General features: G+C 41.0%; 3 protein-coding genes across 6 annotated transcripts in view; all 3 read left to right on the forward strand.

Annotated features, from left to right (window-relative positions):
* The first annotated feature begins 220 nt into the window (after positions 1 to 220).
* Positions 221 to 16,211, forward strand: LOC134080082 (polymerase delta-interacting protein 2-like). 3 transcript variants are annotated; one of them, XM_062536318.1, is made up of 11 exons: positions 221 to 418; positions 1,917 to 1,992; positions 3,425 to 3,522; positions 3,745 to 3,844; positions 3,967 to 4,042; positions 5,908 to 6,015; positions 6,219 to 6,355; positions 7,532 to 7,558; positions 7,797 to 7,922; positions 8,252 to 8,331; positions 15,866 to 16,211. In XM_062536318.1, exons 1-11 carry the CDS (start codon positions 249 to 251, stop codon positions 15,984 to 15,986), a joined length of 1,119 nt encoding a protein of 372 aa, XP_062392302.1. In that variant the 5' UTR covers positions 221 to 248; the 3' UTR covers positions 15,987 to 16,211. The 3 variants fall into 3 exon arrangements, with proteins under 3 accessions (XP_062392302.1, XP_062392303.1, XP_062392301.1); XM_062536319.1 differs by lacking the exon at positions 15,866 to 16,211 and adding an exon at positions 13,781 to 15,225; XM_062536317.1 differs by lacking the exon at positions 15,866 to 16,211 and adding an exon at positions 11,378 to 13,370.
* Positions 16,212 to 18,853: 2,642 nt separating this feature from the next.
* LOC134080084 (adapter molecule crk-like) lies at positions 18,854 to 25,328 on the forward strand. Its single transcript, XM_062536320.1, has 3 exons — positions 18,854 to 19,350; positions 20,847 to 21,427; positions 22,076 to 25,328. Exons 1-3 carry the CDS (start codon positions 19,131 to 19,133, stop codon positions 22,208 to 22,210), a joined length of 936 nt encoding a protein of 311 aa, XP_062392304.1. The 5' UTR covers positions 18,854 to 19,130; the 3' UTR covers positions 22,211 to 25,328.
* An 850-nt stretch (positions 25,329 to 26,178) lies between these two features.
* The window catches only part of LOC134080085 (14-3-3 protein epsilon-like), a 16,955-nt gene continuing 15,658 nt past the window's right edge, over positions 26,179 to 27,475 (forward strand). For both annotated transcript variants that reach the window (XM_062536322.1, XM_062536321.1), the window contains exon 1: positions 26,179 to 26,400. In XM_062536322.1, coding sequence (XP_062392306.1) covers positions 26,337 to 26,400 — 64 coding nt within the window. In that variant the 5' untranslated portion in view covers positions 26,179 to 26,336. The remainder of the gene's footprint in view (positions 26,401 to 27,475) is intronic.

Genomic DNA, 27,475 nt, shown 5'->3' on the forward strand with positions numbered 1-27,475 from the left:
TTTTATATTATACTTGGGATAGGCTGTGTGTAAATATTGTGTTGGGTAAAAAAAAAAATGTGTGTTGCATTTCATATTTCGAACGAATGTTTTGGTCTGCCATTCATGATTCAACCACAGACTGTAGCATACAACTCGAACAGAAAATTTGACCTTGGACCTCCGTTATTTAATTTAAGCGCGCGGCCATTCGATTTGGGCAACGCGTAGAACTCGCGAACGCGCAACGTAAGCTAATCCAAACAAATATGGCAGCCTGTGTCCTACGACGAGGGCTGCTATCTACATTTAGCAAACTCAATAGAAAACACACGAGTCGAATATTATGCGTTGACTTCAGCGACTTGCAGAGACGTAGGTTATTGTGCTCAACATGCAACGTATTCGACATACAGCAAAAACGGTTTATGTCATCACGGTGAGCAGTTGGTCTATTATGTCAGTTTACCTTTGCTAGCTAACTAGCTCGCAACGAATAGCAGTTAACTAGCATGGTACACAATGTTATCGTCTGCTAAATATTTCCTGTCATTGAAAGAACTTATGCTGTGTGCCTGCTTGCCGTACGTTAAATGTGTATTTCCGATCGTTCTGAATGTAATGACACTCTTTGGTTTCTCAGCAACTGCACTGAATGTCAACTAGAGTATAGTTCGTATCGACTGGCTAACACCTTTCCCATGGCTAACACTAGCCATAAAGATAAAGCTAATTAGCTAGTTGCTGAATATTTTATAATATCAATAATTGATGATTTCGCTGTGAGGTCCAAGAGTTGGGATCCGAGAGGCCAGACATTGATACAGATCTTCAGTTAGTGTTACCTCACACTTGTGTAATTTAGTTTCAGCCAGTGATATGAATCAGTGATATCAATCAGCTAGCTAAGGTTAGCGTGCTAACGTTGACGTTGCATGGCTTTAGCCTCGACGTTAGAGCTATGTAACAAGACTTTGGTAACATGCTGTTGAATCTAATGTAGCATAGAACAGTAATGGATAGCTAATTATTTGGTGCAGCTTGCTAGACCGCTAGTGCATTCTCTTGCTCATCAATTTACCATGCTTTGCAGATCAAATGATTCGTTGTTCCAAGTTTCACAACATTGTTTCAACCGGTTATAGTCATACAAATCAGGCTCAATTCGTTATGTCATGGCAGTTGTGGTGTGTGGGTAAAGTTGGAAGTTAACGCCCCCCTATTTTGGTATTGGCTGCACATGGCTTCTCCTTAACTCAGGGCTTGAAGAGACACAATGTGGAACCACCACAGAGAACATTTACATAACCTATGTTTGGGGAGGTGCGAAGTAGTCCCGCCTGTCAAAGACGCGAATCTGACAGCAACCTTATCAATCTCCAGAGATCACATGTGGGGTCTCCTGAGGCTGCATGGCTTTACAGTGTATGGTCCATGGCTCTACGTATAATGGTTTGTTCTCGTTTCAGCAATGCTTGGCTGTTGTTTATTGACAACGGGGCTGCCTCTACTGTAAACATGCTAAGATATTTAATCCATTCCATACCCTCCCCCTCATGACTCATGATCCTGTTTGATCTAATACGAAATATGTCCATCCTTTGCTATGTTCTTGGAGATTCTTGAAAAACAACAGAAGATTACATGATCTGGATGTAGGATTCATAAGATGACCTAAAGATAATAAATAGGCTTTAATCCAGCTTTCTATGAATGTGTCTTCTTTACATCATGCCAAAGCACTGATTGGTGTCCAATTGTCCTGGGAGCTACATGATCCAACAAGTATTTTCCTAACATCCTTGTTTTTTGTGTGTGTTTTTCTTGTCTTGACTGTTGTTTGTGTGGTGTGTTTGTGTGTTTTGCCCTCTGTACTCTGTTGGTGTTTTGTGTGGTGTTTGTGGTATCTGTGTGTATGTGTTGTTGGTGGGTAACAGGCCCGAGGGGAAGGTGCTGGAGACGGTAGGAGTATTTGAAGCGCCAAAGCAACACGGAAAATATGAAACTGGACAGGTATTGGGCTCACCTGCATTGCACGCTTTCTGATTTAGCTTTCAAGTCACTGAGTAGTTTGACTTAGTTGTAGATAAATCATCATAGTGTTTTAGCTTTAGTCACTATGATTTTGTCGTAATCTTAAAAGCAGCCTTTATTTGTGTGTGTGTGTCTGTGTCTGTGTCTGTGTCTGTGTCTGTGTCTGTGTCTGTGTCTGTGTCTGTGTTTGTGTGTGAATAAGAACATGATAATCGTCTTTGTTTGTGTATGCATCTGTGTGTCTGGGGCCTGTACTACGAAGGGAGCTCAACCTACCCACATGTAACCCAGGGTTACTTTGCTAAACCGGGGTTGACAAAACCTGGTTATCTTCATTGGTGTTAATCGGTACTACGACGCTGAGTAAGAAGTTGATTTGTTGAACTGGGGTTAACCTCATCGGAGTTGGTGCGCGTTCACATAAAATGGGCGGGTTGCAGCGCAAATCATCACTTTTAATGATGACGCGATCACGTTATTTTACGGATAAGCAATGCGCAATGATTATAAAAAGTGCGAGGAATTAAAACCCACTTTACTATACATTAAATAGCCTCCATCGGCAGCAAACAAAGCAAGACAAGGCTGTTGGCAACGTAGGCTATTGCAGATCGGATATATGAAAGTAAAGTTTTATTTCATGTTCCTTAAATAGCCTATGTGTTACGCAGGATTAATAGCTTGCGGAATGTCTGAAATGTGTTGAAATAAATACATTTTGAGTTCATAAGAGTCCTACAGATGCAACACAATTCATGCCATGTATATGATTAAATATTAATAGGATAATTGAATGTTTAGCCCCATTGACTGATTTAGTGTATGCCTATCCTGTGAACATTTTAGATGGAACGGCAGTGCCGCTGGCAGCAGGTGAAAATGAAACTCAAAAACGTTCAGAAGGTTTATAGGCCTAGTTATAGCTTGCATTAATATGTCTTAATTATGAAAATATTATATTGCCAATGCTATAGCCTCCACTTTGCCTCGATCAGCTGACAAATGCAACGAATTCCCTCGGCTGAGAATGTATAGGCTATCTTTCATAGAGAATATTATATGGAGAAAGATTCTGGCGGTCTTTAAAAAGAGAGGCGCTTACAATTTGCGCTCCAATAATGTATCTTCCAAGTAGCCTACGTCGACATTGTGGGGTGTGGTTAACCGCAAACCTCGGGTTAACCAAGATCATAACCTGCTCGGAGCAGGTTTGAGATGCAGCGTAAATTGCCATGGCAGCATACCTCGGTTAAAACCTATCCACCTTTCGTAGTACGGATTAACCGGGAAGTTACGCCACACGTGATCAACTTACTCTCGAAGTTACCCAGCTAAGCCAGTAACCCCGCTTCGTAGTACAGGCCCCTGATTGTTGATACACTACTTGACATGTTTTTGTTTTGCTCTGCAGTTGTTCCTGCACAGTGTGTTTGGCTACAGGGGCATAGTGCTCTTTCCCTGGCATGCCCGCCTGTATGATCGAGATGTGTCACCACAAGCAGCTGAAAGGTGAGAACTCTCCTGTTTCCTCAGAGCGGCTACCTTTTACCCACATTCTATTTACAACATGGGTCTATATGCACATATACATGTTTCCATACCATTAGTAAAATAGGTCTGTTTTTATATGTGTGTAGATGGATATATGGATAAGAAGAATTGTATTTCAAATTAAAGAGAATGTTATAGTCACAATTCAATTTGTTTGTTATTTTTGTTTATTTTCTCTAGTAAGCCTGAACCTCCTGGAGCACATGGGTCTAAAGAAGTGAAAGGGAAAACACACACATACTACCAAGTTTTGATAGACACTAGAGACTGTCCACACATAGTAAGTAAATCTGCTTTTGTCTTCACAGACATATAGGCAAACATGTACACACAAGCATACACCCAAAAGCATCTCCACCTCTACAGATTTCCTAATCCACACATCCTGTGTTCAATTTGCAGTCTCAAAGATCACAGACTGAGGCAGTTACGTTTCTTGCCAATCATGATGATAGTCGAGCACTTTATGCTATTCCAGGTACGTTGAAATATCTTTCCTAATAGCAGCATTTTCAGCATGTGTTTGTATTGGTTGATGTTTGTTACTGTAGGGCAGGCATGGACTGGCCATAGGGCATACCGGGCAATGCCCGGTGGGCCGACGCATATATTTGGGCCGAGGCTGTCATAATTTACTAATAATGAAAAAAAAAAATTAGGCTCATTTAGCGTACGGCCGCAACGGTAGCGAATCGCGGCCCATTGGTTGACTGCCTTAATGGACATTGGGCTAGTCCAATGACATCTCAGGCCCCTCCCTGTCTCCCACCCGGCCTCATCTCCCTCTTGACTGGAGTTCGACCGGAGTTTGAGACCGTCCGTAGGCTATATGAAAATGTACAAAGACAAACCACAAAAGCGCAAGGGTGGCGCAGAGAAGTTGCGAGATAAAAGGCAAAAGCCTACAAGTGGATGCAGCAAAAATGTGCTAAAATTACAGATTTTGCCACCACAAGTTCAAACAGGGCCGTCGACATAGCAGCAGTGCAGAAGCAGCACCGAGTGCACAGGCTTCAGAGAGGAACATGCAAGTGTGCAACAGAGTAGTTACACAGAGGAAGGAGTAGCTATTCAAATTGATTCGGAGGAGGAGGAAGAGAGACGTGACCCAGCAGGGACAGATTGAGGAGGAGGTCAGAATAGCTACTGTGAGCCAGGTAAGAAGTAGCCGAAATGTTGGCTGAACTTTTTGGGCGCACAACGAACAATTAAAAATTTGAAATCTGCGACTGCTGCTTCCCCTTGCTTCTTTTAGATGTAACCTGCCTGCTCTGTAGGATTAGGCACCCAGTTAAGAAAAACAACGTTTTATAGTGTGAGCGCGTCTTTTTGTGTGGTTTCTGTGTAGGCCTACCCCTCTCGCATGCATTTGAACTGCGATACCCATCAAATTAACGAGTTGTCGGCTCGCCATCAACCTTCTGAAATCTTAAGACAGTCACGATTGGTCACGAAATTGTTGTCAATCTTGACGCAGTACAACAATAAAAACTATCAAATTTCTTTGCGCAGACAAGCAGACACCCATACACACAGACACACAGACATGCAGTCAGACGCATGGAATGAAACAGGAATGGTAATAGCCCATGGAATTAACAATGAAAATTTTTTGGGATGTGTAGCCTATCTTCACTAAATAGTATCAAGGTGAATTGTTGGCTAAAACTGTGCAAATGCTCAACATAAATTATAGCAGGTTTTATTTAGTGAAGCATTTAATAGCATATGATATTTTGTGCACAACCTCATCCTTGCTGGTTTAAAGGTTACTCTAGTGTGTGTGTGTGTGTGTGTGTGTGTGTGTGTGTGTGTGTGTGTGTGTGTGTGTGTGTGTGTGTGTGTGTGTGTGTGTGTGTGTGTGTGTGTGTGTGTGTGTGTGTGTGTGTGTGTGTGTGTGTGTGTGTGTGTGTGTGTGTGTGTGTGTGTGTGTGTGTGTCAGAGAGAGAGAGAGATTATAATAATAATTAATATTTTTTTAGCAAGGGTAGGCTAGTCTACTCGCTTCCATGCAGGCTACTGCTATGCGGTTTACTTAAATATGTTTTACAAGCAAAACAGTGTGCACATGTTTTATCGTGTAAATTATCATGGTGGGCCACTATGGCCAAAAATGCCCGGGCCGTTTTTTGGTCCCAGTCCAGCCCTGCTGTAGGGTATGTGTGTCTATTGTGTACCTATTATGCCATTTATTTGCTTTAATATGAATTCCATTGACAGTCTTTTTTTGTTGTTGTTGTTTCTTTTTCAAATGAATGGAATCGGTTCATTTTAACAATGCAAATTCTTTTAAATGTAATATATCTTCCAACATCGTTTAATTTTTTGTGTCCTTTTCTATAGGTCTGGATTATGTTAGTCATGAAGATATTCTCCCTTACAACTCAACCGATCAAATTCCCATTCAGCATGAGCTATTTGAGCGATTCCTCATGTTCAACGCCGGCAAAGGTATGAAATATATGACTCAGTATTTTACCTAAAATGCATCATATTTTTCCAATATCCCTCCTTATGGAGCGCATAATTATAAAAGTACATACTCAGCGGAACAGTGGTGTCTTTGTTTGTAGCGGTTGTTTAGATAGCAAGTATTCCCATGGCACTGTGCTATAGAACTAAACAGATGTTCTTTGTGATTCGTTGTGTGGCAGTGCCCCCCTTTGTTCCGAGAGACACGCTGCGGGCGTGGCAGGAGAAGAACCACCCCTGGCTGGAGCTGTCTGACGTGCACCGGGAGACCACAGAGAACATCCGCGTCACAGTCATCCCCTTCTACATGGGCATGAGGGTAGGTCTTGTCCCCTTCTACATGGGCATGAGGGCATGAGGGTAGGTCTTGTCCCCTTCTACATGGGCATGAGGGTAGGTCTTGTCCCCTTCTACGTGGGCATGAGGGTAGGTCTTGTCCCCTTCTACATGGGCATGAGGGTAGGTCTTGTGCCCTTCTACATGGGCATGAGGGTACGGTAATTTCCCAACTAATAGCCGCGGTTTATACATTGATTTTACAACATTTCTAATTAATACATGGTGGCAGTTGATATGGAATTAATATAGTTTTGTTTTTTTTAACTTGCATTTTTTAACCGTTGATGTAATGAGGGGTGAAAATAGGTGAACCACCAGGGCAGCATTAAACTCCGAGTGTGGTAAACAAAATAGGATAGTTCAGGAGGTAAAAGCCCCGGTAAGAACCTAACCAAATCGACGCACCTATGGCTACTGAAAAATGTAAGGTTAATTTATCATCTTATTTTGAAGTATTAAAAAACAGCGTTGTTTTAGAATGAAAGGAGCGATAATTGGTGTCATTACGAATGGGCGATAAAGTTTGGTTATTTTGTCAGGTTGAGTGAAAAACTGTCAGAATTATCACAATCTTCTAGCAAAAAATAAATTTGTATTAATTTTTTACAGCAGCAAGCCATTCAGTTGTTATTCAGTGATTTTGCATCTTATTCCATTTGACACAGTGACCCGTAGGTCAATACTTTACTCTAAGTCTCACATTCAGATTAATATTCATGAGAAGGCAATGAGAGTTTTAAAGATTATTCCAGACTTGGAAAGTCAGAGCATTTGATCAGAGAGGGTTAAAGCAGGTTACGGTAAATCGAGGATCTTTGGTTTGATCATGTTTTGGGCCAATTCATATATCGAGGAATATCAGGGAATTTGTTTGTAGCATATTCAAAATTTAGCTGTCATTTATCAAAAATAGTATATTCCATGTAGCACTAACTTCTCTTTTTTTGGTCCAATAAAGCTTGTTAAAGTCAGGGTAAAATTAAGGAACGTCACATTTAGGAACCCTGTCGGTTAGCCCATCATATGATGTAGTTGATATTAGCTCATTGTTTTCTTGCCTGTATATTCACTGTGCTATGTATAAAGCCATGTAAATAGTTCAGTTATGAAAAGCGTAGCAATGCAACTCATAGCATGCTTTGTCTTTATCCTCCAGGAAGCACAGACATCTCATGTTTACTGGGTAAGTCTTGTTTGTCACTAATTCCTCCTGTCCCAAATAGTGCATACCTGTGCCTTTTCACTCTGTAGGCCATAAATGAATATGTAATATGTACAATATAATTGCCATTTCTGGTATTGCAAGAGACTAGTTGTTTAATGAACTCAACTGAAGTGTTAAAGAGTTCACCTATCTGTGCTTAGCTATTGTTGTGTGTGTGTGTGTGTGTGTGTGTGTGTGTGTGTGTACGCTGTTGCAGTGGCGTTACTGCATTCGGCTGGAGAACCTGGGCGATGAGGTGGTGCAGCTGCGAGAGCGCCACTGGAGGATTTTCAGCCTATCGGGCACACTGGAGACCGTCAGAGGCAGAGGGGTCGTAGGGAGGGTCAGTGGCCTTCCTCCGTCTGGGCTTAATGCATGAGAGTGTTGGAATCAGAACGAAGTGTTTGTTTATATATATATTCATATGTAGTTTATGTCCTGACTATTGTCTGACTGTCTTAATTCATCTGTGGTATCAACATTACCATTCACAAGCAGAATTAGTCCTTAGAAAATGCTACTCCTATTTTTGTGTCTTGTTTAGTCTGAAGAATGATTTTAAAAAGAGAGAAAGTTGACTGATGTATTTTCAGGGATCTGCACATACAATTGCTGACAGGACCTTTAATGAAAGAAACACTTCTGTCCACTGATGACATGTTTATGTTGCAGGAGCCTGTGTTATCCAAAGAGCAGCCAGCCTTTCAGTACAGCAGTCATGTTTCTCTCCAGGCCCCCAGTGGACATATGTGGTGAGTTGCATGGCCGGCGGATCCCTCTGTCTTGTGTGTCTCAAAATGTCTAGAAGCAGGGCAGCTCAGGCTACAAAAACATTGTTCAAAATGAATTCAAACATATACTGTATATATATACATTTATGTTAAGCAAAATTACTGGTGAACAGAACTGAAAAACCCTCACAATACAGAAACATTGCATTCACCTATTCACTTCATTTTTATAATTTAACATTTGTTTTACAGTTATTACTTGTTTTTTACTTAAAATAAACTTTTACGGTTAATTTCATACTTTGTAAAAATGGAAGAAGCTCCATTTTTAGAAATGTTGGGAAGTGTCATTCCCATGTGCAGACAGTGCCTTGCAAAAACAGTATACTACAGTGCCTTTAGTTATGTGTTGCCTCGCAACCTGAAATTTCAAAGGATATTTGGATAAAACAGACCTTGACTGTGTATAATTATTTATCTTAATATGTAATACTTTTAAGAGCAGCAATTACAGCCGCACGTCTCTTGAACATATCTCGCCACCAGGACGTTTACTCATTCTTCTGCCACTTTAGTCTGGCCTTTGACCAGGTAATGTCAGTAAATGTATGTAGTTCACCGCCTGAGTGTAGCCTTATCAGGCTCATTATTATGCTTAAGCTCATTGTCTGGCAGGAAGATAAGTCTCCATGTCCGTCTCATACAGTCATGGTTGAAATTGTTGGCACCCATGCTAAAGTTGACTAAAAAGAGGAATATCACATCATCTTTTGGAAATTGATTTTAATGGCTTAAGTAATAAAATTAGGAAAAATCAAACCAAATCACCAATTTTCTTTGTGAATGAATAATGTATCATAAATAAATAAATGTTCTTCCCAAAATACCGAGGTAAAAAATATTGGCACCCCTATGTAACCCTATGGGAATTTAACACATAGGGTTAACATAGGGGCAGGCAGTTTTTTATTTTTAAAGGCCACGTATTTCATGGATCCAGGATACTATGCATCCTGATAAAGTTCCCTTGGTCTTTAGAACTAAAATTGACCCACATCATCACACACCCTTCACCATACCTAGAGATAGGCATGGTGTTTTGTTCAGTTTTCTTCAGTTAGCCTATTAGCCTGTTTGATGCTCATTGAACTCAATGCAAATCAAACAAGCTAATAGGCTAACTGAGCAAAACTGAACAAAACACCATGCCTATCTCTAGGTATGGTGAAGGGTGTGTGATGATGTGGGTCAATCTCAGGAATGAAGTCTGAAGTTTCCTTCAGACATTTCAATGAATTTAGTGCCATCCATAACCCATTCAAACAGACCGATATACCTCCCACCGGCCTTTTGGTGAAATCTAAAAAAAAAAAAAAGTAAGTGATATTTTTATTTTTCCTGGTCACCCTTCTGATGGTCCTGTAGAAGGAGACTCCTATCTCAAGGAGTTTTTCTAACTCCTTTGGTCTCCTTTTTGCCTCTGATGAAAGGGGATGTACACACCCGCGCCGACAGGAGTGTGGCGCACTCCGCTATCGACATTCGATTACTTCGATTCCATTATTATTAACACAACCCCGCACTCCAGCGTCAAACTCTGCCGCCACCTCTGTGTAGATTACGCTTTGTGTTTAGCTGAGTACCGCTCAAGAAAATCCATTGTGATGAAATGAACCAACTTCTATGTAGCCTAGTGATTTGCGTCGCCAATGTGAGCAGGGACAAGCAACATTTCCACTTGGAATGTGTTGCCACTGTCAATATGCACACTCCTTAATCCCTGTTCTGAGTTTTGGTGGACAGCTCTCCCTTGGCAGGCTTTTACACCCTTGAATTTGTAATAATGGATTGTAACCCAACCCTGATATATACTTCTCCAACACAGTTTCTGACCTGTTTGGGGTGCTTCTTGGTCCATATGGTGCCGTTTGCTTAGTGGTTTTGCTGACTCTAACCATGGGGTTTTAGAGAACAGATGTATACTCTTTACTGAGATTATGTGACCCTTAGATTGTCCACCGGTGGAATTGACTAATAATGTGACTTATAAAGGTAATTTGTAGCACACGATTTCATGTAGGAATTTCATACATGTATGCACCACTTTTTAAGTCTTTTTTTTTTTACGTTTTTGTTTCCCCCTCAGTTCACTGACGTTAATGCAATTGAAAATCATGTAAGTGACTGGTTGTAAAATAAAATAGGAAAAACACTTAGGCGGCGTTTCACACTGACACACCTTTTTCACCTCCAGGTTTTCAAATACAATAGATTTCTTATGGAACGATGAGACGAACCGTTGCAATGTGCCCCAAGTTTTGAGGTTGCATTTTTTTCTCACTAATGGGTCGCTGCTTAACAGCCTGTCCCGGCTGTCAGCAAACTAGCTATTTAGCTAAATGGCACACAACATGTAGCCTACACAATTAACCTCCTTCTTGTATGTTTTCAACACTCACTATTTTGGAATACTTTCTTTTTGGAGGTGAGGAAAGCGTGTCTGTTTGAGCGCTGCGTAAGGAGTGTGAAGAGCAAGGCACTGTACATTTATATTTTTACAGCTGTGTGACAGTTGCTTGATCTTTTTTTTTCCCAATCTTTTTCCTCACTCAGTGAAATGTTGTTTAAATCATATACCAGTCTCTATCTGGTCAAAGTCCCAGTCAAAATCACTTTCCAATCACCTCATCCAAAATGGGGTCACCCTGAATGAAATGGAGCTGTCAAGAGAGAATTTCCTGGAATGCCACTGCTGTTGGTTAGAATTGAGTTTCTGTGGAATTAAAAAAAACAAAGCAGCTAGTTCTTGAATATGTCTAAGTTTACACTTTTGGTATTTTCCATGGATAAAGGATGTTGTGTCTTAACCTGGATACTGGATGCTTGGATACTATGTTAATTTTACCAAACGGAGGTTTGAATAATGCATTGGAGTGCCCTTTGTGTGTGTACTGTAGTATTGACCTGTGTTCTAGACTCCTGTAGTCTGTAGTAGTGTGTAGTGAGCGGTATCTGGTCAGCTGCTGCGTCTCTGACGGCGCGTCTTCTGTGTGTCGCCCACCTGCAGGGGCTCCTACCGGCTTGAGAGGCCCAATGGCACCTTCTTCGATGTGCGCATCCCGCCCTTCTCGCTCGAAAGCAAGAAAGACGATACTCCCAACGGCTTCCTGCCAGGGCCCTTCACCTCACTGGCTTAAGGGCCGGCCAGAGCTGCCCCTTGCTACCCCCCCTCCCACCTCCACCCCAAACCCCACCTTACACTTTCATTCACCAGATACACCCCCAGCATACACCTCCACGTACTCCTCAGGCTTCCCTAACTCCTGATCTATCTTTTCTTTTTTAATCATATCTGCTTTTAAAAACAATCAGACCTATTGAGTTTCCCAATTTTAAGCTATATTCTGAGCCATAAAGATGCAGGTAGTCGGAGACAGGCAAGGACATTTTAAGATACATTTAGCTTAGTTATGTTTGAGACACACAGTCTCAGTTGAGAGGAAAGCTATTTAAGAAATGAAACAATCGTTACTTGACTATCCACAGTATTGTTTGTTAATATTAGGCAGTTAATAATATGTAACATCATAGTACATAATAGGGAAACTTATTTATTTTGGAGAAACAGCACTGTTGCAGTCATAATAATCTGTAATTATTCTAATGGATGTTGGATCTTTCTTTCATCTGGAGTGGCAGGTTATAGTAAACCTTGCCCGACCTAACTGCGTGTGCAGTTATGACGTCTTTAGTAATGTAGTGACCTCATGAAATGTCTGTACGCATTGCTAATGGCAATAGAGGAAATTAAGGTCAGTCTCTAAGGATTGCAGGCAGGATGTAGTTGCTTCTTTTTTTCCCTGCAATTCTCCCTTCACCTTCTCTGTTTTAGGGTGCGTTTGTAAATTGCCACTCCGAGTGCTCCGAGCACACTTAACTGTTTGTAAATCTCAGAGTGAGTGCCCAGAGCGTGTCAGATTGAATTTACAAACGCATCCTTAGTCTCTTCGCCTACCCAGTGACTAGGTCTTGTAACAATTTCCCTGATGAACCTTCTTTTAAATGAGATTATGGCAACGCTAACCCAGATGATGGTAATCAGACATCTTGATTGTGATGTCTTTTACCTTTCACCACATATCGAGCCACAGAATATGGCTACAGAATATGATATTCATAACTGAATGTGAGGGAATTTGTGTTGCATGTATGTTCGATTTTACTGTGAAGTGTATGTGTGAATGACAAAGCACCTCCAGGAAGAGACTACCGTGTAATCTGATGGACATTGCATTGGAGAAGTGCTGTCAGGAAGCCTTTTTTTTTTTTTTTTGAATAAGCTCAGATAGAGATGTGCAAATATCGTGCCATTTTTGTCATGCAGGTTTATAATATCATGCTTGAAGTTATTACATTTCCACCTAAAAAAACCTCGACTCTTAAGATTGGGAAGTGTTGCCACAGAGAAGCTGCTACAAGTTGCTACACAAATTACCCCGATGATGATGATTTTTATGAACACACAATCTGCTGTCTCCAGCAGTTTCAACCGTTTTTGGCTCGAAAACTTTACCGATGGTGCTCACCTGTACTGTTTTCTTTCAATGGAATCACATAATCAGTAGTTTAGTAGTTTTAACACCTCCGACTGTCATGTACGGCCCATCATCTTTGCTTTCTGTAGCACTTTGTCAGCCTATTGAGGAAATACCGTATGCCACCAAATGATGTCTCCTTGAGATCCTCAGTGTACATTTTGTAATTTATACCTGTTGTGATATTTATGTTAAAATATACATGATATGATTGATGTAGGAAGTGTTACAACCCCGAGCTATTTTGTAGTCTTGATTTGCTGCTGTGGATGGGAGCGGATACCTGTCCTTGACCTGGATTGTTTGTTTTTTTTTCCTTTGATTTTTTTTTTTCTTCTCTTTTTGTTTGTTTTATTGTTTTATTTGATAGGGAAATTCAACTGATGCTGAATGTGTCTGAAAGAGATTTGTGTAAGGCTCTTAAACTTTGAGCATAATAAAATAAATCAAATAGAAGTTAAAGTACTTGAGCTACGTTGTCATTTTCTCAAAGTGCTCCCGAATTTAAAAAAAAAAACAAATTTCATTTCAGATTGCACCAGAGACACTGTCTGCACTGAGAGGTTATTGAACACTGTCCAGTGAATAGAAGCTTTGCAGGAGCACCTCCATCTCCGGTCCATTTAGTGTAAATGTCAGGTTCATGAGACCAGGTCAGAGTCAGGCTTCATTGTTGCGCTCCTCCGCACAGCTAATATCAGTGCTTGACCTGTGCTATGCTGGCAGGTCCAGTATAGTTCCTCAGATCTCTTTGTTGAAAGGCAGAGATGGCGTCAGTTGGTTTTGTGACTGGCTTTTCTCGCCACCTTTTCCTTTTATACCGTTGAATTGTGTGCGCAGGGCTCATCACTGACCGCTGTGTTCACCTTTCGTAGGGGAACGTTTTCCTTCCAGAAGCCCAATGGGGAGATGTTTGACGTAGCCATCCCCTCCTTCTCTCTGGACAGCCATGGGCACAGGGACAGCCCCTACTCCTTCCTCTTCTGAAGTCACCCCTTCAATCCTCATTTCCTTTTTGCCATTACACACACCCACACGCTCAGTCTGCTCGGGAACAAGTAAGCTGCGATCCTCTCACCAGACAATGTCAGACAACTGGTGAGACGTCGGACTTTTAAAGAAAATCATGTCGAGGTCATACAATGGCTCACGCTTGATTGGTGAAAAGTGAGAAAAGTGTTTAACTGCCCAGTGACGTGTAATTCTCACATTTTATGTTGTCCCCATGCATTTTGTGTCAATGAGGGGATACATTGTAGTCATAGTCCCCCATGCATTTTGATCCTTCATCATGTTAAGTCTTACAAACTGGTGATAGTTTTAGAGATTTTTTTACTCCGTTCAAATGATGGACCATTCACTCCATTCACAGTATTACCTCAGTCTTACCCTGACCCACACCAGGTGCAGGACAGCATTGGAAAACATAGGTCAACTTTTCAGATTTGTATAAAAAACAGATTCCACTTGGAACATCTAATGGAGCAGTGTTGGCTGCACTACAGCATGTCACCTGAGAGCTTTCACAATAAGCTATTTCTACTACCTCACACACAAAGCTCTGTCAACAAACACAGCACAACAAGCTTTTTTTCTTTTATACATACCAATACATTCTGGGAACATTTACAATATTATTGTGAAATTATCTGGAGAGTAAGCTCAGATCAGAGACAATTTTTAGAAATGCAAATGGAATTGTGTACACTAGATGGCAGTGTTCGCTTTGCTTTCTCATAGGCCTATGATAAAGTGGAGGACTGGGATGCACTTACATGCTTTCCACTGAAGGTTACAGTTTCTTCAACCTAGGTGGGCCTAAATTATGGTCAGAAGTTTTTCTGTTCTGTGTATGGGGCTTTTAATTTACACAAGCAGCAGAAGTCAGCTTGTTTTGTATTGTCTCAGTGGCTTAGCAGAACCTATGTTTGATGCAGATGAGAAAGACTGGTAACATTATTGATAACTGGACTGAGGATTTGGAAGGCAAACTGCACATTTGAATTCCTGAAGTGTCCTTGCAATGCACTGTATACCTGGTGAAGCAGTGTGTTAATTGAAAAGTCAAAATGGAGGCATCACTGCTTCAGCTCTGACATGTGCTTCCAAAGGGAAAATTCTGTCTCAGTGAGACAGGGGAAAATCTCAGTATGTCATTTGCTGAAGAGTAGCTGAAGTTGTTGAATCTTTGTTAAAACATGAATTAAGTTAGAATCTTGTAAAACCTAGAGACTTCTCATAAAATGTAACACTACCATCATAAACCTCCATAAGTCGCTAAAAAATAAATGTTAATTTTTTTCTCATGGTTTAAGTCAAATATGTGTCAGAGATTTGTCTCAGTTTTGTTGTTAATATGTTATAATATACAGGTCCCTTTCCACAGGTGTATTAATCAAGCACCATGCATTCTGCATTGATCAATGTGCTTGATTTCATACACCTGTGGAAAGGGACCTTATGAATGCAGACAACTGACGAGGTATAGCTGACATGTAAAGTGAAACCTCCTGTCACACCACACCATATACACTCGTATTCTACCGGTAACAACCAGTAGGCATATGAATATGTTAATGAAACTGAGTCTACACCTGCCATTTTTACCTGATTACCAAGTTCTGATTCCATAATTCCATAATTCTACTTGCATAATTGTATGGAGCATCATCTTTGCAGGGCTGTACCAGAGAGGGTTAAATTGGAGTTACGTTAGTAATCAAGGTGTATCATTGTCAGTACACTCACAAGAAGTGGGTCCCTTTCTTAATTTGGGCATAAAGGCAGAGCTATTTCCCCCTTTACTCCTGGGACTTCAGTTAAATTCATCATAAAATAAATGGAAGGCTGTTATACCGAGATGATGCACAAATCCATTTATTGTCAGTAGATTGGCTCTGTTTACGTAAGCTTATGTCTGCAACAGAGTATGTATTGCTACAGTCTGGTTGTTTGTGCAGGGGAACATTCCGCGTGGAGAGGTCCAATGGGCTCCATGTTGACATCAGTGTCCCCTCGTTCTCCTTGGAGAGCAGCAGCAGCAAAGATGATAAACGCCCCCCCTTCTGGCTGGTAAAGTAGCAGTGGCCATGGTCAACAGCAGGATCTCCCTTCAAACCCAACTTCACCAGGATGCGCTCTTCACATATCTGAAATTTATCAAGGTCTAGACATTAAAACCTCTCAGCTGGATGTTTTCGGTGCTAGTTGTCAGTCACTGTGCAGATTCTATTTCAGCTGGGAACGAATGACAAATAAGACTATTCATTGACTTTTGCCAGTTCTTTTTTTAGATTATATTGTCTTTTCTTACATATTTATCCCAGAACAGCAATGTCATGGGGAATTTGCAAGATGGTAAACTGAAATATTTCAGTCAAGAAGAAATTAAGAAATTGATATTGCAAAGTTACAGTCCACGTATCAGTTACAGATATCAGGCCAAGGAGAAGAACACACTACAGAACTTAGTTTTCAGAACTTATTTCTGCCCATCAGCATAACTTTACTAGACAACCAACCCGGTCTGCTGGCAATTTGATTTTGCCCTGCAGCTCAGGCTGGAAACCTTCACATTTTTCTATCCTACTTCCGTTACAAAACTGCAGGGACCAATCACAAACTGGCTTACCACCCGGCGTACCTGGATCGTTGGTCTGATTGGTTGTGTACAGCTTGTGTACAGAGCCATTTAAACTATGTCTCTTGATCACGCCTCTTGTGCAGTAGAAAATACAGAGCAGACTCCCCAGACTAATGTTCAATCTTAAAAGATTGAGCTTGGTCTGATGATAGCCACAGGTTATACAGTATAACCTTACATTTTCATCTAAGACTTAGATCAACTGGTGAACCTAACCCCTCCTTGGCTTTCATCCTTTTTTACTAGACTGTTAAAGAGTCTCCATTACTCTTAATGCAATTACTCTGAGCCAGCTACATATCTGTCCTGTACCTGCACATATTGACATCTTCAGGCCTAATCCTGCTAGCCTGCCTCCTCCTGCCGCACTTCCGCTCAATTTCTTTTCCCTTTCAGTACTCCATCTGGGATACCTTGATCCACTTCTGTTTACTCCAGCAAGTGCACCTCCGCCCAATCAGTGAACAGACGGCGTTCCTGAGAGCGATTTCATTTAAGTTTCAAGCCTATCGCTATCGTTGTGTCCCCTGTTAGTGATTGAACTCCAATGATTTCAAACTTCAGACAAGCACCCACAAACCAGGAAATAAACATTTGCCAATGGATCTAGGCCAGACTCTCTGCGAAGTCAGAGAGTCATGGTTTGCCAGGCTATAATCCTGCACCGGACATAATGATGGTATATTGCACCCAAGCTGACATTGTTGTGGTAAAAAAAAAGAAAAGACTCTGAGATAAAGGAAAAAATAATTCAGCATGGTGCCTGATAGTGTGAGGAACAAAGGGAGTTGATAGTGACCTGCTGGACATTGCTGCTTATTGAAGAGTCATTGGACATTTTTGAGCATTACAAATTGTAACCAATAGCTTACAATTACATAATTATGTTAATTCATATTCATGTTCCTTCAGTATAACTGGTTTTCTAGTACTTCATGTCTATTTTCACATTTGTACTGTATGCCTTTAGGCATGTGAGGGTCGAAGCCCTGCATGTTCTGGAACCTTCCCTCGTCCATGTGCATCAAAGAGCCCAGTCACATTCTGTACTACTCTTTACCAGTGAGTCATCAGAAAGGAATGTTAGAGACATGTTCGGTAGCCTCATGTAGCAGGCTGTGTTTATTCTTATTTTAAAAACTTCCACTGTGCAAGTGTAGTATATGTGCATCAAGGTATATATATAATATTCTTTCATCTCATATTAATAAGCTTTAATAATTTTCTTACTTCAATTACTGCTGAAAACATCCCCTTAAATTAGTTTATTGTGGCATTTTGAATACTTTAAGACTTAAGTAATATCGGACAACTGCAGGGATATAGGAGATGGCACTAAACGTATTTACAATGCAGTCATTGAGGATGCCTCCAACTTTATGACCTCACAGTTCCTCTTTTCAGGTGAGATCAAGAGTACTACAAGCTGCTGCATGCTTTGAGGGATGGGTGTGGGGATAGCATTCCCCTTGATAGGAGGGATTCAACCCCAGCCTGTAAGGGTAATGTCTGGCTATTGGATTACTCCCTGGGGACTTGAGCCTGGTTTTGCTAAAGGGAAGAGGTCAGGAGACTCATCTTCTTGTATCTCAGATCGAGAACAATTGAAGACATTGCCCATTACTTGTTTGTATGTTGGGGGACAGGCGTTGATAAGTGTAAATAAATACAGACTTACCCTCTACCATCAAAACTCAACAATAAATGTCAATCTGTAGGCTAATTTAATTGTCATAGATTTCCCATTTAGTCCATGTTGTAGGCCTTCCTATCCTATGTTCAGGATAAGCTCCAACACACTATTACCTCAGTGAAGTAGCCTACACAGATAAAAGAGTGAATGAATACATTTCAAGAAACAATAGCCACCGTGGCATGCAAACATAACTCCCACTGCATGATCTGAGAGTGGTTTGACTGTTCTTGTGATGTGTGAAAACTGCAATTTTAACTCTGCCCTTAAAGAATAACCCTAGTTATGCAGTTTCATGTAGACGACAAAATACTACATCTCTGTAGGCCTAGTAAAGTGCAGTAGGCTACAATGTTTTTTTTTTGCATGTTGAAATAGCCTACTGCCAGGAGTTTCCATAAACGGCAGTTTTCACACTTCATTTTTGTAGTCGTGACGTTTGGATTTTACATAGTTTACTTTTATTTTCAATGCAATCAATGAGCTGTACAGTAGGCTACTGCTAAATGTGACCTTCCCAATATGGCTGGGTTTCTTTTCTGCTGACAACTCTGATGCATCACATCCGGTGGATGAAGTCTTTTCCCAACGTTCGCCATTCCAGTTGTTAGGTGGGATGTGTTTCAGGCACACCGGATGTGTTGCTCAAGAATTGTAACATAATTACATGAACATTAAAAGGTGTTCAAAAGTTTTGAATTAACTTTTTTTTACGTGGATCTCGCAAACTGTGTTCAGCCACGTGTTTTCCAGGTGTACGGGTGATGTGTTTTCTCCCTGAAGTGTGTCATCTTGACTTGAGAGGTAAAGTTTTTGCATGAGTTGAATCTTGGTCACCAACTGGGAGAGGCTTGGGAAGGCCTTGCGGTTTCGGTGTGGAGTTGTAACCATGGCCGGGAATTTTGACGCCGAAGACCGAAACAGCTGGTATTGGGGGAGGCTTATTCGCCAAGAGGCTGTATCACTTCTGCAGGGACAACGACATGGAGTGTTTCTTGTCAGAGACTCAGTTACGAGCCCCGGCGACTATGTGCTCTCCGTTTCTGAGAATTCCAAAGTATCTCATTACATAATCAACAGCATCAGCAACAACCGGCAATCTGGAACAAGTAAGTCAAATATTGTTAGATGGGACTATGTAATTGAAGATGAATTAGAAAGAGTACATTTATACTCAAACCTGAAACGCCCAGTCTCTCTTGTTTGCTAACTGTAGGTACTTAGCCCGCTAGCGATAGCTAGGTGTTCACGCCAGCTGTTTCTGAACAAACTTGCCATAATGTCATTGGAAAGGATACCGTAGCGGCTCATGGCCAGCTAACGCAATGTTGTCTAACTTTATAAGTCATCTTAAATGTAGTTTTCGGTTTCGTGATTGACTGCAAACTTTCCAAAGTGAGGTACTTATTACCTTTATTATGAAGTTGGTTTACGCTTATCTGTTGGATTTTTAAGGGAGAACGTAACTTGTTCCTAGTTCCATATCCATCTTCTGTAAACATTGCCATGGTGGTAGAATTCCAGAGTGAAAGCAAAAATTCTCAACTTTTTTGTTGGTTCGATTTAACTTGGCTAGAAAGATTGGTAACGAGTCAGTGTTGAACGCCTTGTTTAATTGATGTCTGGTTCACTAATTCAGATCAGATAAATGATAAACTTCCAAGTTATTTAGTGTATTTCGGTTATAACGTTACCCTGAACTGGCATCAATTTAAGCAACCCGACGTAGACGTGATCTAAAATGTTAGTGACACTTTTAAACTAATTTATCTTTAGGTAAAAGGAATACTTCAGTGTTGACTTTGTTTAAAAACAAAAATGTCTGGGCAACCTCTACATTCAGCATGCTTTGGGGGCAGATATCATCCTTGGTTAGCTCAGGAGCCTCATAGCATGTATTACGCCCCCCAACCAGACGTGGGCACTGAAAAGGTGCGTGCAGGTTCGGAGCTTCATGCCAAAATGACTGTTTTTCTTATCTTTATGTGGTTAGTTACGTTACTATACTGTGACTTTGGTCATATTCACCAGACATAGTAATTACAACAACATAGTGGTATTGCTCAGAGGAATAGTTAAACGTTAACAGACCAATAATTTCTTACTCATTCATCCTGTCAGCCCAGTAAGATGAACAACAGTTGAACCTAGTCTTATCTCAGCAAAGGTTGTGTCTGTAGGGTGTGTAGTTGGGCGGAGTGTTCTTGTTTCTCAGCAGTTGTTATTTCCGTCAGAGAAGGAGCTCTGTGCATGCTGTGAACTGTGAATCAATGACCTACATGTCACAATGGCTGAATGACTTATTCTTTGTGGTGTTTGTGGAATGCCTGTGATCCTATCACTGGCCTGTTACTCCATAGATATATAGAACACTATATATATCTATGTGTTACTCTACGTCAAATAAATGCTTGGATGGAATGCTCTTGTGTTTGATGATGCTTGTTAGTGGGCTTGCAGCATTCCATATTGTGCATTTTATAATCATAATAATTACTGTCTCCCTTGCCTAGCATTTATTGTACACAGACTGTGGCAGGTTGTTATGCTGAATGCATAGTTGAACTGATCCACCTTTATGGTTTCCTTTCCTGCGCCCGTCTAGATCAAGCCCCTCCTCGTTACCGCATCGGAGACCAGGAGTTTGACGGTCTCCCAGCCCTTTTAGAGTTTTACAAGATTCACTATCTGGACACCACCACCTTGATTGAGCCTGCCAGCAAGGCCAAGCATGCCGGATTTGTGAGCAGCGGCGCAGCCGGACCACCGCAAAAGTCCGATGAGGTGGAATACGTGCGTGCCCTCTTTGACTTCCCTGGCAATGACGAGGAGGACCTGCCATTCCGGAAGGGGGATGTGCTCCGGGTAATCGAGAAGCCAGAGGACCAGTGGTGGAACGCAGCCAATCTTGACGGTCGTCAGGGCATGATCCCAGTCCCCTATGTGGAGCGTTACCGCCCTTCCTCACCAACTGGTGGAGGCCAAACGATGCCCGGCGTGCCGGGAACACCTGTCACGGGGGCGTCCGATGGCGCGGGGTGCGGGGGAGTGCCACCCACGCAGTTAGACTACGCGCAGCCTGTGGTGAACACGCCTTTGCCCAACCTCCAGAATGGACCAGTATATGCAAGGGCAATACAGAAGAGAGTCCCAAATGCTTACGATAAAACTGCTCTTGCTCTAGAGGTACGTGTTGTATTTGTAACACACACATTCTCTCTTGTACCTCCTGTAAACATACACTGGAAACGTACAGTGGAAAGAGTGATTTACTGTTGACTTAACGCTCCCCCTGTCTTTCATTGGTTGTTAATGTATGCCTCGCCCTTTGTCTGCCAGCTTCTATTGAGTGTGTGAGGTCACTGACAGGTCACCTGGCATAGATGCTAATGTGACCACTCTATTCTGTGAAAGTAGCTGGACGATGGAGAAACGTATTATTTACATAAATGATACTAAAGATCATTAGCATCATAGCATATGTACAGCTCTACAATTTTGGGTTTTGTATAGCACACTTTGTTCATATCTTTCTGCGTCTGTGTTCCGTTCATTTCCACTATTTAATATCACTTTAAAGGACTGCCACAAAGAGTTCACACTCCCTTGTCTGTCATGAAGTATAATAACATATGTACTGTATGTACCACAAACATATGAAAATACTCCATATTTTTCTATTTTTCCCCACCCTTTGACAGTGTAAGGCACCATGCCAGTACACATAGTTACATAAAATCAACAAGAGATTATGGAGTCGCTGTCATCAGTTTACCTTAATTGTGTGGTTTCCACAATGCTTATCTAACCTTCATGTGCCTATATGTTTTGCAGGTAGGGGACACGGTGAAAGTCACTAAGATCAATGTGAATGGCCAGTGGGAAGGCGAATGCAAGGGCAAGAGAGGCCATTTCCCCTTCACCCATGTCCGCCTTCTAGACCAGCAACACCCAGAGGATGAGAGCTGAGAGATGGCACATGCTCTTCCATATACTCACTTCCTGCAGGATCCTGCTGTACTGTATGAAAGTCAGGCCCAGGCCCTCCCCATCACGGCCCCTGCCCTCCCTGGGCAAGTTGTGAGTACAGATGGCATGGAGACACCCTCTGGCTTCTCTCACCACTTCAGTATTCAGCAGCCAACGTTCTAAAAGCCCCCCCCCCCCCAACACACACACAGAATCACAACATTTCCAGTCATACTCAGTATGTGCGACATACTCAGTATGTAATTGTGAACATCGACCCCTTTCGCCAACATTTGTACTTTCGAGGATATCATACAGTGCACATAGATTTTCTTTTTAAAGTAATTTGCAGGAGAGGGGAGACTGTGGCGTATCTTCTGGCTTCTGGCTTTCTGGTGGAGAGAGACAGCAGTATCTTTCACTGCATAATAGGATTCTATGGTCTACTGTAAGGTCCAAACACTACAGACTGCCTGATGTTTTATTTTTTTGTATTGAAAAGATGGAAAATAATATGATGAGATTATGATGTGATATATATCTATATCTATCTATCTATCTATCTATATATGTACTATATATATATATATATATATAGTACATAGCATTATTTTCTAAACAGTATGTTAATGTTTCAGTTGTTTTGTGTTATCATGGTTATGCCCCAATTTATTTCGACCAAAAGCCAATTCCATGATTATTTTTGGCACAGTTATGTCAGAGTAGTTGTTTGAGAATATCGTTATGAGAGTTCCCTTGAAGGCAAAGCTATTCTGGATCTCTGAGTACAGTCAGTTGATCATAACAACTGTCTGTTGTCAGCTCTGACAGCAAGTGGCAGACGGCCAAACTGTGACTAAAGAACTTTTTTTTCTCGCTTCCAATTCTTTATTAGTATATTTATACATTTTTTATATATGTATTTTTTCTTCTTGTCCCAATTCCCTTTTTCCTCAATTCTGTAATGGATCTTGGTCTTTTATGTTTCCATCTCTTTCCTGTGCCAAAGACAGACGTGTGTTTGTAACAGAGATGGCTGTGCATACCGTCTTTGACGTTTATGTATCGTGAGTGACATGTTGTTACCAGTAATGCAAACATTTGTATTCTTATGTGAGTATTATTTAGATCCACGGTTATATTTTTTTGTTTGTTGGGACACACTTGGTGGTAAACGTTCTCCCCCTGGAGGTATGTTTGCCCTCCATTGCTGCTGAGTCAGTGTGAGGTCCAGTGTGTTCTAAGGGGTTTTGTGTGACAGACGTGACAGACACGAACAGCTGGTGTCCCCGGACCGTCCCTCAGGTCCGCCGTCTCCACCGAGGAGACTCTGCTAGAGATGAAAGGTGACAACCAGCCAGGGTTGGACGACAAATTATGCAACACTTATCAGAAGAGGTGCTGTGTAACAAATAAGGTATGTTGAAACATTTGAGTTATATATATCTTGGATGTTTCAACATGCCTTATTTGTTACACACCGCTTCTTCTGATAAGTATTGCATACTTTGTATGCAATAAATATATGTAACACTTGAATGAGGTCAAGTTCCACTTGCTAATAGCTCATCTACTCTGGTTGTATTTTTTTCAAGGTAAAAAAGTGTTTTCTTCATTGGGAAAAGGGATAACTGATTATGATGTTACTCATGTTATGGCTTAACTTATAAGAGTCTTAACTGGGCAAAAGAGGTATGTTGGTTTTGTCCTCTACCTCATTGTGGATATGGGAATCAATCGCGTTCCTGATTTGATGTGTGAGTGATCTCAGTAGACCAACTCACTGTCTCAACTGCAGTTTTTTTACCTTTTAATTTGAACATGCCGCGCCAAATTTAGATGTAAAAAACAAAGTGTTAGACATGCTCATATCCCCTATTGAAAGTTAATGTTTGACACCCCTTGAGATTTGAATAATTGTATTCATTTTGGTTGAATCTAACCCTATACTACAGACCATTAAAACATACATTGATTAGCTTGTATACCAAGATGTACAGTAGGTTAGTCTGTGGTAATGTTACTCAAACCAGAAAAAAATGTAAACACAGTCAAATTGAATGCTCTTTTCAGTTGGGAAGCTTGAAGCAATAAGCATAACTATTTGTACAACCTTGTATGTATGGCATTAAAGTAATCTCCATCAATCTTTCCATTCATGTTTTATTTTGCAGATAAAACATGTACAATTACAAAATCAGTTTCTTGTTTTAGAAGTCCCACTATTTCAGAAATAGAATTTAAAGTTCTCCAGAAAATAGTTAGAAGCTATCACAGTTTGGATTTTTGTTTTCAAAACAATCTGTCAACGCCCTCATATTTGACTATGTTCATCTGTGTATTTCTGAGTAATTATCCAGTCATATGTGACCACATCACCCTGCCTCCACACCACGTTTGCCTCTGTGTAATCTCTCTCTTAACCACTTCACAAATGAATCATTGGCTGGGGAAGAGACTGGCTGACAGCACAGCGAAAGAAACGCCTTCCAGTCGGAAGCCCTCTGTTTCCGCTAAAGGACACTACATTTCTGTTGAAGGAAAGACAGAAAAGGAACTCTATGGGAACCATGGAAACATGGACACACTTTTTTCATTCCGTTTACTTTGTTCTTAAATTGCTGTGTTGATAGGGAAACAACTAATCACGGTGCTTCCAGTTTCCAGTTCCGTTGGTTGATGTCTCCAATAAATCACTGTTCAGATATACTCTCCCTTAGAAGGAACAATTGAAATTGTTGGAATTTCCCTGTTATTTGGCTGAATGAGTCACAGATTCATTGAAATATCAAGCTAGTCATTGTGTAAATGATCAATTTTATGCCATATTGTTTCTTGTGATGTCTCATATTGACACTTATATCATGTCCCCCATTTCAATATGCACCCTGCTTTGTCCTGTATCATCATCACTTGATAATGCACCTGATCTCTCCACCCTACCCAGTACTTATGGCATTCATTGTTGATTTTAAAAATCAACCCCATTATAGGCTATTTTGTCATACAACGTTCCTAAAATAAGTTCTGATACCATAGGCTATTGTAATTTGAATGTCACGCTTTATTTTCCGAGGCATGTAAAGTGTTAACATACTCAGTAAATAAAAGCATAACATCATAAGTTGTGGTTTCTACCTCTTAATCTCTTTTTCCCGTTTGAAAAAAGATCTGACTGTTTTACAGGTGGGTGTGCCCATAGGATGAAGCCACTTAGGCCTACTTACGAATGTGCCTACATTTTAAAATGAGCTTATTGAATCAGAAAGTGAGGCACGCCTTGTCGAACTATTTAATTTCTCATCGGACAGGACCTATCTCAGGACACTCAACTCTTATTCTCTCTGCATCCTCTCATCCAGTGAGGACTGTAGCCCAAAAAACTATTTTGCATGTGTATCACATTGGATTGGTAGCCGATTTACTTTGTATCATGTCGATACTATGTCTTGGTTTGTATAATAGTATTGTTTTGTTATACTTAGTCCATTTTTAGAATTTGACATTTTATTTAGCTATTCTCCTTAAATGTAGCCTTACCATGTCATAGTTATTGTTATTATATGATTGATTGATTGATTGATTGATTGACTTATTTAATTGCTATGCTCATATTCATTGATTTATGTCTCATTAGGTTAGTGCTTAAAATGATTATTTTATACAGTTGTATTAATAATATTGCTATTCTCCCTATTTTTGTAATTGTTAACTGTTCATTTAATTTGTATTGTTATTTATGTGTATGTCGCTTTGGACAAAGGCCTCTGCTAAATAACTATAACCATAACCATAATACATACATAGGCGTGGGTGGGTTGTCTTCACTGTGCATCAGGCCACTGTAGTTGTAGGCCCAATGTACTACGCCTACAGTAGCCTAGAATGCGTACCGCACCTTTGAGAGTGCGCTGTAACAGGAGGAGGGGGCCGTGCTTATGTGTGGCGTGGATAGAGTACATTTCCCGGATGGAGTTCCGACGCCATCTTTAGAGCGAAGCTACCGGTAGAGTGGGAACTCCGTGCCGCTGTTGCTCCGTCAGGAATCCTCGGTCGAGATTCTCTCCCGTCTCTGAGCCTCTTTACCTCCGCCCGCTCAAGATCGCCAACCCTACGCCTGTACAACATGGGAGACCGAGATCACCTAGTATATCAGGCAAAACTTGCCGAGCAAGCAGAGAGATATGACGGTAAGTAACGTTAGATTGATTAGCTTAATGAGAGACACGGTTAACGCTACTGCAGGACATGTTCCTCACCCTCCCTCTTGTGGGGGGCTACAGGGAGAGGGCGAAAACAGGGGAGCGGACGAGACGTTTTGTAAGAAGCCGTGTAAAATGGCCAACAGTGATGTTAGTTTTAACTGACGTTTAGATTCATAACGTTTAATGTTGAAAACACCTGTCGATGCCAAACACTAACATTATGATCAGCTTGTGGGTAACTTGGAGGGTGACCGACTCATCGATAAAGGCTGGGTTGCTAGCTTGCTGATGAGTGGTCCGCAAGCTAGTTAGTCTAGCATGATAGCTTTGTGTTAGCAATAACGTTAACGTAAAGGTTGGGAGGTGTCACAGGGAAAGTGTTTTCGATAACGTAAATATTCTATGTAACTTTTAAACCTCCCAACAATTAAACATGTTGGCCAGCTGCCTCAAATGTATAATGTTAACGATACGTTAACGCATTAGCCAGATGGTAAGAATAGGGGCAAATGTAATGAATTATTGGCATTAACGTTAAATCATTGCCTCAAATTCTCCCACGTTACATGAATGGTTGAACTCCGCTTAACACTCTGATCACATTGAAGCTGTATTTGGCCCGTAGTAAGTAATGTTAGAGCATGAACAAGCTAGCTTCGTGGCCATAACCACCAACGTGAAGTTCTGTCACATTTGAGGCCAACAGCATGCTATACCCCGATAGCCTGTGTGTGCCATGGTGGGTTGGGTTTCATGTGGACTCGTGTATCACACGTTTCCCTAATGGCTCACTAAGCTAAATTAAACGATCGCTTTAATGCAACTGGTTAACGTATTGCAATACGATCATATATTTTTATGATTGGTTATTGTTGTTAATTCAGAGTGTGTTTGCACTATTTAGCGTCAACTGATCAGATGCTTGTGTAAAGCGAAAACCACCTTGGTCATCCTGCTAGGAAGCATAAGCTTAAAATCTAATTGTCAGATTGCATAGGAAAGCAAAGCTGAGCAAGCCATCTGAAAAGACAGTGAAGTACAGTTATCTTACCATGCAATG

Source organism: Sardina pilchardus, chromosome 5 (assembly GCF_963854185.1).
Source record: "Sardina pilchardus chromosome 5, fSarPil1.1, whole genome shotgun sequence".
Taxonomy (NCBI): Eukaryota; Metazoa; Chordata; class Actinopteri; order Clupeiformes; family Clupeidae; genus Sardina; species Sardina pilchardus.

Coding starts and splice junctions, on each gene's coding strand:
- LOC134080082 (XM_062536317.1), top strand. CDS start 249: ATGGCAGCCTGTGTCCTACGACGAGGGCTGCTATCTACATTTAGCAAA. Junction 7,559..7,796: donor AGACATCTCATGTTTACTGG/GTAAGTCTTGTT, acceptor ACGCTGTTGCAG/TGGCGTTACTGCATTCGGCT. Junction 7,923..8,251: donor GCAGAGGGGTCGTAGGGAGG/GTCAGTGGCCTT, acceptor TTTATGTTGCAG/GAGCCTGTGTTATCCAAAGA.
- LOC134080084 (XM_062536320.1), top strand. CDS start 19,131: ATGGCCGGGAATTTTGACGCCGAAGACCGAAACAGCTGGTATTGGGGG. Junction 19,351..20,846: donor CAACCGGCAATCTGGAACAA/GTAAGTCAAATA, acceptor GCGCCCGTCTAG/ATCAAGCCCCTCCTCGTTAC. Junction 21,428..22,075: donor AAACTGCTCTTGCTCTAGAG/GTACGTGTTGTA, acceptor TATGTTTTGCAG/GTAGGGGACACGGTGAAAGT.